Here is a 12,610-nt window from a genome sequence, read left to right as displayed (position 1 = left end):
ACTAACTGCGGGCCCCGCGGTCGGCGTTGCCGTCGGCCACTCGACCCGAGTTCGTCCCGATCGGCAGCTCCGGGGTGATTTTAAGTCGGAGGCCGGGGAGAGCCTGTATGGTCGCCGGTGGCAGTCGGCGACCGACACAGGAATAGGAACGAATGAAAAACAGAAAAGAAAAAGAACAGCGACCTCGATAGCACTCGCGTTTATTTTTTGATCCGTCTTTCTTTTGTTTCAATTGCGTCCAAACAATACAATACGTACTCGCTCGTTAATACGCCGCGGCGGACCCGGGACGTCCGCTTTTCGCGATCGATAATCGACCGGCCGTCGAGCCAAGGGGCCGGGACACCTCGCACGCCACGAAAATCCCAATCACCGAAAAATTAACAATAATAGAATGCGGTGAAGCGGCCTTACAATTGCGGGCTCCCGGGCGGCTGGTCCTCGTCGGTAATCCTCTCTCTTTCTCTCTCGCTCGTTCTCTCTCTCTCGCTGGTCACCGCCAAGGGTCCTCTAGCTCCGGGACTCCTTCACAAAACTTCTCACTCGTTTTTCGACACGGTAGCCAAAAGCGCGAAACGGTAACGTGAGAACGGTAGCTCCGACTCTTTTGCGACGATAGCTCTCTCTCGTTGGTGACGATAACTCCAACTGTTCCCAAAAATTGTAACCGCCAATTCCGTAACGAGAGCTGCTACCTCTTCCCCCTTCCTTTTCGGCAGCCGAATCTTTGCCGGCGGTGCCCGAGTCGCCTCCGAGCCCGCCGCTCTACCGCCGGTCTATCCCGGCGCGGTTCCGCGGCTCCGGGCTCCGTGATCTTAAGCGCGACCTCGGCCCGCCGGCCCTACCGTCGTCGAGGGGTCGAAGGGATAGCCCCGGTGGTGTCGGCAGCGGCCCCTCGTCGGTCATCTCAGAGCAGAGGACGGCGTGGTCCTCCGCCCGGCGGTCGACGCTCCTTCCTCTTCACGCCGCCCTTCGGAGCGGGGTGTACACTCTATCGCCTCTACCGCTACCGCGCGCCCGCGGTCTCCGCTAACTCCAAAAAGAGTACAAACAAGAAAAAACTAATAACGTTAATTCGGCGCGCTCGTATGAGCACGCCACTCGCCCTACGGTAGGGCCTTCGCCCTTGGGACGGGCGCTCCGAGTCGCCACGTCACAATACAGACACGGTTCGTTGAGGCGATCCTCATAAAATGTTGTTACTTGTTTTGTTTCAGCCTCCGGCATTTTCCGTCACTTAAATTCCTAACATTTTTGTTACAGCAAAAAGCGCAATGTCGTTTCAGTGTCGTTTTGAAATCGGATCATGAGAACTAAAACTCATTATTATGTACCGTGTGTATTAAAACCGGCTCGTGGCTTTAAAAGAGTTACAACCATGATAACAGAATACGATTAGATGATGAAGCAAATTATCTTACCGTACTTTCTGTCTCTTAATGACAAAAATATCAGCACGGAGATCGAGTTCAGTCAAAACAATATACGTGCCAGGAAACGTGTTAACATGAGTAATTTGAAAAATGCATTACACACGCTTTCACAACAGACGAATGTGCGTCGGAATATCTCTCGAGCGAATTATTCTCTCATTGAAAGTATCACCGAAGTATTGTTAAAGCATGAAAAGTATCGTTTCAAGAGCGTCTGTTGGCTTTTTCAGTCACGATCGTGATTATGCAAGCGAGGATCCGAAGGCCCGACAAGGTCGAGCGATTCACTTGAACGGCTCGCTACTTTTCTCCGAGAAGAAACATCCAAGCCAAAAAGAAAAGATACAAAACACGCGGGAGGAGAAGGAATGGGCCCTTGGGCCTTCGGCGTACCGGTCATCCTCGTCTCAACTGTGGGCCTCCTTCTCAACGGTTGCGTTCTCCTCATCGTTCTCTGTCTTGGTAAACAGGTGAACAGTAACAAGTAGATACAAACATACGTATTTGTGTGACACTCGTCGTTCCTCTTTTTATCGCACCGTTTTTATCGTATATCATCTCTCGCGTTGGTTTGTGCTTTGTCAGAGCGACGTGACGCACGCCCAAGATCGGGATTTTTTTTACGTAACACATATTCGAAAAACTGAAAGGTTAGAGTCGTGTGATTTTAATAATCGTCGCAATTGCGCGTGCTTGAAACAAATATACGTGTATATTTGTATGTCTATACGGATCGTGCCTTTTCGGGCGGGAATTAAAGTAAAAGAGAGAGAGAAAGAGAGTACCAATATTCGGACATAAATCTGGACATCCTTATTATTTTAGTCTTTAAATACAGGAACATTTAAACTTTCAGCATAAAATATACATATATATTAATGATAGGCGATCTCGATTCAATTTTCAGAAAATCTATCTGTTTTCTCTCCAAAAATTGATCTTTTAGTCGATTTTTTCCTATTCGAATTTCGTATGAATCGATTCTTTCAATAGCGAATCGATTCTTGGTCTGCTTATTCATTAATATTGTTTCGTTTAATGAAAAATTCACACTAAGAATAGTTTTCTTTCAGAATTAAAATAGTGAATGGAAAATTATTACCTTGTCTTAATAATGTTGATTAGTTGAAATCGCAAATGGAGGAATAAAAATGGCGTCCAGGTTTAAGAGATACGGTAAGAGTAGTGCGTGTCGGTTGCCGACGCTGGGACACGTAGATACAATCATTTTTTTCCAGACGTTCTTACGTTCTCTTACGTTCTCTTACGTTTTTATAGCTAAGCGATAATGTAATATTTCCAGCATTTTCTAGCTAATGCGTGATTTTCGTTAACGAGGTTCGGAAAGTACTCAGGGGTGACTGCGAATTGCGTTATTTGTCCCGGATTCTCCGTGTACGCTTTCCAATTTCATGATTTGTGAAGTTTAACGGACACGTCTGGTGAGTTAATGCCGAGATTTGGAAACATCTTTTTCCACTCTTGGATGATTAGACGCATGTCCCGGTATTGGTACTTTTACCTTAACGTTTCCTAATACTTCAGTCGCGAACTCAGCGATATTAAAATGAAAGCAAAATGAAGGCGAATTCTTCGGTAAAACGAAATACCCAGAATATTAACGGCAAAGATCTCGTTTATTCACCCGGACTATTTGTTTACGACCCACGAGGGAAGCGCGAACTATCGTCGTCTTTTTTTTTACTAAAAAGTCTGACCTTTTACTCACGTCCTTCAAAATTCCCAACGTCGTTAAAACGCGAACGGCTCCTGTGTAATTCAACGTCTTAAATGGCACGACTCCAGCGGGTGTTGCGGCGCGAGATTGCGGTTGTTACTTGGGCCATCAAAAATTTAAATTGCAAAATTCCGCCGGTTATTAAAACGTGGCGAAGAAAGCATCCCGATAACGTGAAAGTAAGAGCGACAAACCGGCGAAGTCGACGAATCGCCTGCTATGTTCGCAGACGCAGCAGCAGCAAACAGCGAACACCTTGCTACTAATTCACTTGGGCGCTGTGGAAGCAGCGGTGTGTCTGATATTACTGATTTTTACTACCGGTCCGTGGCCCGTAGCTGGCACGTGGTGTGTCCTTCACGGGTTCTTTTTAGCACTTTTACATCCCGTTGCTCTTTGGACTGTGACCGGATTAAATTGCGATAGGTAAGATTGATATATACGCACGCTCGTAATTATACACGATATTATTTATAATTTATATCTCCGTCATTAGCATAATCTCGTATGAATAGCATTATATAAGTTTAACATAAGAAGGACCAGGCAAAATTTCCGGTTCTTTGTTGCAACTATCCTTATCTGATGACGTCAGAAGCGAGAAAACGCATGCGAGAAATTTTTTCGTTAAACATTCAATTAAAAAGATATTCGGTGACATTAGCGATAGCACATTTGTAAAATTGTCCGAACTTTTCATTTATTCGAATCAATCAATCAAACAAAAATAGTTGCAGCGACAAAAGTCTTAAGATAAAAATATTCCCGCACGACTCCGAGTCGGAATTTAAATGCTACTTCGACGCTTTTCAAGATAGTCTGCGGCTACCTGGGTGGCAGACTAATAAAAATCCATTTTAACAACAATGACATTTATTAATTTCTCTCTTCAACCTTTAGATTCTGCAGATTTAATTTTAATGCTATCTCGAATAATCTATTTTGAAGTTAAAACGATAAACCTAAGACACCATCGGGATCAAAGTAGGAGAAAATTATATTATTAGAATTGAAATCTATTTCGCTGTCTTAACTTCTACCATGTTGTCAAATCGAAAGTTCATACGTACGAGCGAAACTTCGACTTCGGCTTACCCGAAACACATACAGAGGCGCCGACTACTATTTTCTGCCGCGTGAAAACGCCGTTAAGTAGCGCATTTTATACTTAAGATGGGGAAAGAACGTCGATATTGTCCGAGTAAATTGAGGACGAGAAGCCGTGAAAGATCGAAAGACTTCCTCTTACAGGAGCTTCCCGATAAAAATCGAATTCAATCTCGATGTATGACGCGTGACGTATGGAGCGGCGCGAGCGAGGCGTCGGTTTCACTCGGCACAAAAGGCAACAATATTTCCGATGTAGGGTGTCAATAATGATTCCGCAGACTCAAACAGTATCACCGTAGCTGTCAGATGATACGAGACGCCCGTTCGATATAGTCTGTAACCTAGAATCACACTGTCCCATTTCTACTTGTTGCTTATCCTCTTCGCAAACCCGCGCCGATAGTTTTAGGGCGCGTTTCCGGACGCATTATGAATCGCTGGATTGTGCCGGTTGCAAAGGAACATCTCGCCGGAGGATGATCTTGGACGAGATTCAAAAAGAATTGTGTGCGCGTTCCGTTAGCGATTATCTTTCTTTTACTCGTAAAACCAAGTCGAGTCAGTTGGAAATTCGTGCGGCCCTTACACAGGTCGAATTCTCTACTTTCGTATTGCCGCTGTTTTCTACACAATATTGAAAATTGGATCCGACGTTCCCCACCGCCACGAATTTACCTGGTCGACTGAGATATTCCTTATTACTCGTGAGATATTAATTCATTCTTGCGATTCTAAGCGGCGGTATTTTCACTCCTATAAATCGAATTGCCGAGCGAAGACTTTTCTGCAAGATTGAGAAGTGCGTCTGACGTTCACGAATTTGCCCGATCGACTGAGATATGCCTTATTACTCGTGAGATATTAATTTACTCTTGCCACTCAGAGCGGGGAGGGGGGGGGATGTTTTCATTCGTCTTGAGATTTTACACCGAGAAATACGATGATTAGATTCCCACCAACCATGTCGTGCAATTGCTCTATGCAGGTATTACGCGATTGCCGCACCGCTGCATTACGCCGCTTTGGTCTCTCCGCGTCGCGTGGCCGTTGGACTGGCTGCTTCTTGGACAGGTGCTCTGCTTCTCTGCTTGCCGCCATTCTCGGGTCTGGTGCCGCCTTATAAGTTCGTATACATGTTACACCATTAACCACTACTAACGGGCCCGTGCAGCATTTTGTAACGTTGCTTATGTCCTACGTATTCTCTCTCTCTCTCTCTCTCGAAATTACTGCGTCTCCTCGCGTAATAAAGGAGATTCGATTTGCCTCGGGTTCTCTATTTCTCGCTTCCTCCCTCTGCTTTTCGCGCAACTCGTCTCGCATTGAGTAAAGAGCCACGTCGCAAGACAATTCCCGCACCGCCTTACTTCTTCATCTCGGAGCGCGCCCGAAAGAATTCTCATTCGAAGAATGGAAACTTCGTCAGCGGCACGTTGGCCGAGTCGAGCCGTAATAACACGCGTAAACTATTCGTTTTAATGAGACTTTTCTCATTCGGCTCCGGTGAGTTCGATATGGAAGGCATTAAAAATCGCCTGAATCTCGCGAAATGACGTCGCGCGCGAATGATCGATCGTCCTCGGCGGTCGTCCTTGGCAGCGGCCGGGAGACTTTTCGCAAAGTTCCTCCTCTTTCGTTGCTTTCACCATCCTACATCGATCAGGTATAGTCCAGAACTGGGTTGCTGCGCCCCAGATTTCGGGAACGACACTTGGGGCTCGGCCGCGGCGCTCTACGACGCCGTTTACGCCATCCTCGGCTTGGGCCTGCCGGCCGTCCTCGTGACGGTCTGCAATTTACGCGTATTGGGCATAGCGCGTTACCATCGGCATCGTATCGCCAGCGCGATCTACGAGGTCACCCTGAGCGCCCAGGTGACCATCACCCATCAACGCAACCCGTTCTTTGTGCCGACCGTCACCGCACCTTCGGCCGGCGGACCGCCGCGATTTCACAGCGCCGCCAGCACGGTGAGTGAAAACGAATCTGCCAATTATTATCTGGCGAAAACACCTCGGACGTCCGAATCGTGACGGTAGAGCAACTTGACGTTTCCTTCCCCGGGCAAAACAATCGGACGGATTGATTCGTCGCGTCGCTCGATTTAACCAGACTAATCGGGCTAAGCAAGCGAGTCCGTAGTTAAAGCCCGATTTGTAATTGAATTCGAGTTAGCAAGTCAAATCGATAGAAGCGCCGCGCCGGCAGGCATCGGCGATTTACGATCGCCCGACGAAACTTCCACACTCGCGGGCTCGTTCGTCTTTCGTGTTTATGGACCGCAATTGAGTTTCTATTCTAGAAGTTGACCCGACATCTTGCAGAGATATATATATAATCGGTCGCTTCGATATTGACGGCTGCTCTTTTGTTCGTCGTTTATGAAGATAAATAGCTTCGCATAGCGATCGATATTCGCCGGCGTCGCGGCGGCAAAAAGTTCGACAGTCTCATCAACGTCGCCGGCACGACTTTCCAGGTGATGCAACTGGTCGGCTCCCTGTACCTGCTCTACTTTCCGTACTGTGGACTTGTTCTCTGGGAGGCTTGCAGCGCCGCTAACCAGCACTGTCTCCACGCACACCCCAAGCTCGCCTCCTTAGCTTCATTCTTCCTCGCGTGCTCACCGCCCATCAACTGCCTCCTCTACGGCTTGAAATCGCAAACCCTGCGACGATCCGTACAGAACTACTGGCGGAAGAAGGCTACCAAATCGGAGCTGCAGCAGGTTAGTCCGGCGAAAAAATGCGGCTATAAGGTAATTGGTCCGTCGAACTACTTTCTGGAGGAGTTCTTCTGAATTTTAGCTGCATATTCATGGAAATACTCTCTACACGTCTGTAAAATTCGGGAAAGAAGTTGATCATTCGGAAGTTGAAATATCCGCAACCAAGGATGACACTTTTCATACGTATTCCTTGGGGAATTAATGTCCTATTTGTCAATTCTATTTTTCATTTCTCTAACCACATTTATAATGAAAAATTATTGTGATATTAAAGACTAATATAATATCGTATTTATCTTAATTTCGCTCAAAATTAATATTTAATATTTTAATAGTTAAATAATATTAAAGAAAGGCGTTTTTCTTAGTGAAAGAATAAACTTATGTTTATATTAAGAAGCCCCTTAAATGGCCGCTGAAAACTGTGGCACTCTGTGGACCAACTGCCTTAAATGGCGCTCGGTGACATACTATATTACGGCGGTTTACGAAATTTACGATTATCATTGCCGTCGTTATCGTGCCACGTTCTCGCGCTCGACGGATCGTGTTGCCAGGAGATACAGGCGAGGACGCCCAGCGTCGCGGGCTCCAGGCGGCCTTCCGGCAGCGGAAACGCTTCCTTCTTCCCTTTCCCACCTTTGCAACGGAGGCTCAGCGAGGCGTTATTGGCGCTCGGCTCGTGCAGAAGCGGTTTCGGAAGCAATAATCTCGGGTTCCACCGCGGCAGATTGCAGCCCGCCGCCTCGTGCAACACCCTCCGAGTGCCGGCCACCGAATCAGGTACGCGAGGTTTATGCGATTTTCGCGCCGATACTATTCCGCAGCGCGATGTAACTTTCCCATCTGTGTACTCGAGCAGAGTCATTTACGTCTTAGAGAACGTCTTAAGCGAGGGACCTTTGGATCCTCGGCGAAATGACTGATAGTTTTGCAAGATCGATTCTCTTTCTCGTCGTGCACGAACGGAGTCCTTTAAGTCCCAGAGAACGTCTTAAAAGTAAGGACCTTTAGCGAATTGACTGATCTTTTCGAAGGGCCGTTCAATTCTCTCCCGTCGAGTCCTTTACGCTTTCGAGCGCGCGCGGGCCTTTTTACTGTAAAATGACTGATATTGTTGAAAGACCGCTTTGATTCGTTGACGGATAAACGTTTCGACACTGATATGAGCGTCATCCTTTCATCATGACGCGCGAAGGCGAGCCGAGCAAACTGGTGAGGGCGAGTGCGAGCGCCGCCAGTCTGATGGGTCCTCATTATCGGAGCGACTTTATCGGGGCGGATTTGGACGCGGGATGCTCCATAGCAATGTGCGAGACTCCGAGGCGGAGTCCGAGGATTCTCATAACGCGCGCGTACAGCGAGGAGAGCCAGGACGGAGGTAGTCCGCTCTTAAGGAAACCCTTCGTCTCCAATACGAATCCGCCGCCCTGCGAAAGTACGTCTCAGACTATATTCAACATTCGTAGTGCTAGATGCGTTCGCTTCGATCATCGTCCGACGCGAAGTCTCGGATTTAGAATTGTCGAAATAGAGAGAAAGACAACGCGCCTTACGTCACGATGTTTGGATATTTTTACGAAGAAGAGTTAGCAGAAGGAGTTAAGATGTAGCAGCCGTGGCAGCTGAGGTTCGTAATGATCATGGCTTGAAACTAGCCTCGCGTGAAGTATTGCCGGTTGAATTGGTTTATTGGTAACTTGGATTCATCTTAAAAAGCCCGTGTCTGATTCTGAATTGAGTGTCTCGCTTGAGAGAAATTTCAAGTAACGATTATCGATACAGGCCCAAGATGTTCCTTCGCGACAGAGAGAGAGAGGGGGAGAGAGAGAGAGATAATTGACGTAGTCGTTGCTATCGGAGCTCAATTCATCAGCCGTTCGGTGACACGAGAGCGAGAAATATGATCTGCCAGAAGCAAAAGGTGCCTCAGCACACGTGTACGATAAGATACGCAGGAACGGCTGCCACTTCTTTAGCTGCTCGTGCTAATGCGCATTTTCATTTCAGCTCATAGATTATTGCCTCGCAGTGAAAATGCGTATCTATGATAGCCTGCTCTCCGCAATGACGGGAATACGGGTAGCCTATTTAACGGCGCACGAATCGGCAACTGAGAATCAGCCGATAGTATTGAGTTATTTCTTTGCGTGTGCAAATCGATAGAGAGAAAAGGGTCACGCGGGAGCCGACGCGCGACGGAGGTGGAAATGGCGTAGAGGTAATACCGGTAACGTTACTTCCACTTTCTTCGCGCGAGTCTCTCATTCTTCCTCCTCATGTGTATGTATAAATACGATTTTCTCGCTGGGGGGGGTAAGGATAAGAGGAACTACATCGGCATGGTATCAATCCGGTAGCGTATCGTCGCAAGTCCCGTCGTAGGGAAATTCGCGTCCGACTTTGTTTCACGAAGTTTTCCGCGCGCGTGCACAGAACGCCGATGGAGGCACTGTAGCACCGGCAGCGAGAGCAGCACGGGCAGCAGCGATGCCAGCGTGTGGACCACCGGCGTGCCACCGAAATACGTGAAGGGCAACGCGAAGAGCACGGACGGCTGGTCGTCGTCGCGGCGGTATGTACGCGGCAAGAACCTGGAGGAAGGCGCCTTGTCCACCGTGATCAGGCCGAACAACAACAGCGAGAGCAGCGACACCACGGATACCACGGCCACGACTACGACCACCACGCTGCTCAAGTCCTTCATCATAGTAAGTACATAGATAAATATCTACCGCATTCAAGGGAATATTACTTATTTTAAGTACTCCATAAGTTTATATATCCGCAAGTATACTATAAGCTCGTCGTGAACATGAAATTTGCTCAGCTAATATGTTCTGAATTCCAGTAAGTGTTCAGTACTTCGATGAAGAACGTGAAATTAAAACGCTAAAAATGAAAATTTCGACTTACTTGTTCTAGATAAGCGAATTGAATTGTTCTCCGATAAAATGTAGAATATTTTATATAATTCTAACGTTAAAATGGATACAACTGTAACGTTACGTTTCAGGAAAGTAACGGACAGAGCGGCAGGGAGAAAGAGAAGGTGAACGGCAACATGAAGAAGAGGGAATACAGCGAGAGCGACAGCAGTTGGAGCAGCGTTGAAGAGATCGAAACCAAGGCGATAACCGAGAGGAACGACGAGGACGACGATCTCGGGAGATCGGCGGGTGAGCCGAGATTGCCGCGGCGCAAATCGAAGGGCGGTTCCGGCAATCACGAACCCGAAGTTCCCGAGGACCGGGAAGAAACCGCACAGCTGAGGCCCCTCCTCACCTCCTCTTAAGCTCGCCTCCTAAGCGTATTTTCCTTTGGCTAATCCGCTCGTGTCCCGGATAAAATGAGATTTCGCCGCCGTACTTAAGCAACACTGATATTCACAACGTTAACAGGGAAATATGTAGGCGAGCAGGACACCCCTCGTGGCGCACACACCCGATGAGTTCGCGTAAACAAACAGTCGACTCTGGTCAATTGCATGCAAATTATTTTCATAACTCGCGTGTGTATCGACATCGAGAGAGCGGAGCGAGAGAAGCACCCGAACGGTCCGTAAGAGCGTTTCGTACCAACGGGACACGACTTGGATTCTTTCTCGCGCCCTCCGGGATGTAGAATTCGAGGTAAACGTGAATTCGGCGTATTCTTTATGCTTGACGTCTCAATATATATATATATTTATATATATATATATATATATATCGACATATCCTGAAATTATATTTTTGTACTTTTACTCTGCAACACACGTCGCGCGTGGCGCCTAAAGCGTCCCCCGCAGGAAAAGATGGAGAAACCGATTAATAATTAACACACCGCCGACGAGTTAATCTTTCGACGAGTTTGCTCGCTTGTCCCAACAACCCTCGTGGAATGAGAACGGCAATGAATTACCGGCGATCGTCGCCGCTTGAAGCGGCTCGCGCCGACGACGAATTCGCGAGAACTCGTTACGCAAAGGAAAGTTTCGATTCGTCCTTAATTTACCGAGACGAGTTGCGGAAACTCGTGGCGTGGCAGAACATTGGAAGTCGGACACTCGGGAAAGTTCTTTCGACAGAAAGCGGTAACAACAATCGAATCAAAGGTGGCAACTCCGCGGAATGTTCGGACGTTCCGCGCCGCGGAGTTTTCCCACCCGTTTACGGATGAATCAGTCAATCTCACGCGTTTGTCTGTAGTCAAGTTTCGCTCAGTAGTTAACCGTATTGCATTTCTCGACGTAAACTCCATGGCTCTCTCGCGACCGACGTTTATGCGCGTATACTCATTAGCGATATAGATGGCGCAGGTGAGAGAGCAGCAATTAAACGATGTAGCGTTACACACGTAGCCGTTGGAATTGACGCTCCAAAGCTCGCGTAGGGCATATTTGTGCGTACCAATCAGATGTTTAATCAGATATCTCGACGTTATTTGGTCGTTTCGCGATTATCATGCTACGGCAGGAATACCTTCGTTGCGCTGAGAACGTTGTTAGAGTACAATTGCTGGAAGAGTCGGTATTCGCGCGCTTCGTTCTGTCGGCCAATGTTGGGAAGGTTACTTTGCAGAAGAAGTGACTCTCGTCGCCGTAACGAATGCGCAACATGACAGGTCGTCGCTGGAGAACTGTAATTTGTAACGGCGACGATGTTACTTCTTAACTCTGTTTAAGACGTTGATATACTTGTGAATGACTGTTGAACTCTAGTCATTCCGCGATTCGTGTATACTTAGTTTATATTTATGATTCCACCGATATGATTTAGGTATTATAATGTATCAGTTATTATAGTGACAGATTTCGCAGGAATCGTCGAGTTGTAATCGACGCTTGCTTTAGCGTCGCGTGAGTACGGATCTGTGTGCGTGCGTATACGTGCGTACGTGCGCGTGTCTCTCATCGTATATTTAATTTATATAATATCGTTGTTAAATATATATCGTTACAACGCCGATGCGACACTTTATTATCGTACGCACGAGACCGTTAATCGTTTCCATGCGTATGTCATGACGTCCATGTATAATTCTCGAATATGATAGAATCGCTTAGCCATGAGAGAGAGAGAGAGAGAGAGATAGAGAGAGAGAGAGAGAGAGAGAGAGGAAGAGAGAAACCGAGCTGCTTATTCATTCGTCAATTAGGACCGTACGAGGTGCAGCTCGGCTGCTATTGATGATAATAATTGCGTGTCCTTCGCGATCGTTGTCGTTGACGATGACGACGAAGCTTCAGGAACTTTGTCGGGGGCGGGTGTTGTATCAATGTTAATAATATTATCAAGAGTTGCGACATAAAAAAAAAAGCGATGTCTGAGTGTACGAAGTTAGTGCAATAAAAAGAGAAATTATCTTCCTCGTGGAAAAAAGATTCGTGATGCCGTGCGACACAATCGTATTTTGCTGATATTTTTTCGAGAGTACGCGAACATTTCTCAACAGGCCACTTTTGCGTCTCACTTTTGAAAGCGTTCTGGAGTTCGGGAAGACATCATTTCAAATGTAAATAAGGATCGTTAGATATGCCCGAAGATAGGCGCCCCTTCCACGACGATGCTATTACCAAAACGTGTTTTACACGCTTCCTTTCTTCTTTCGTGATCCCTC

The 12,610-nt window shown here is 47.1% G+C and overlaps 2 protein-coding genes across 3 annotated transcripts in view; one reads left to right on the top strand and one right to left on the bottom strand.

Annotated features, from left to right (window-relative positions):
• Nucleotides 1–12,610, bottom strand: part of LOC106745938 (phytanoyl-CoA dioxygenase, peroxisomal-like) — a 48,862-nt gene that overhangs the window by 23,660 nt on the left and 12,592 nt on the right. The gene's annotated exons all lie outside the window — the stretch shown is intronic.
• On the top strand, nt 1,560–12,328 carry LOC106745936. The gene is made up of 9 exons (XM_014621977.1): nt 1,560–1,903; nt 3,401–3,597; nt 5,267–5,404; nt 5,945–6,251; nt 6,761–7,009; nt 7,567–7,792; nt 8,208–8,447; nt 9,446–9,720; nt 10,026–12,328. Exons 1-9 carry the CDS (start codon nt 1,802–1,804, stop codon nt 10,302–10,304), a joined length of 2,013 nt encoding a protein of 670 aa, XP_014477463.1. The 5' UTR covers nt 1,560–1,801; the 3' UTR covers nt 10,305–12,328.

Source organism: Dinoponera quadriceps, unplaced genomic scaffold, assembly GCF_001313825.1.
Source record: "Dinoponera quadriceps isolate SergipeBrazil2010 unplaced genomic scaffold, ASM131382v1 scaffold1872, whole genome shotgun sequence".
In the NCBI taxonomy this organism is placed as follows: Eukaryota; Metazoa; Arthropoda; class Insecta; order Hymenoptera; family Formicidae; genus Dinoponera; species Dinoponera quadriceps.
This window is presented reverse-complemented; position numbering and strand designations above follow the sequence as displayed.

Excerpts from the sequence above, each read along its gene's own strand:
- LOC106745936 (XM_014621977.1), top strand. The coding sequence starts at position 1,802 with ATGGGCCCTTGGGCCTTCGGCGTACCGGTCATCCTCGTCTCAACTGTG. Across the intron at positions 1,904-3,400 it reads TTCTCTGTCTTGGTAAACAG|ACGCAGCAGCAGCAAACAGC; the intron begins GTGAACAGTAAC and ends CTATGTTCGCAG. Across the intron at positions 5,405-5,944 it reads GGTCTGGTGCCGCCTTATAA|GTATAGTCCAGAACTGGGTT; the intron begins GTTCGTATACAT and ends TACATCGATCAG.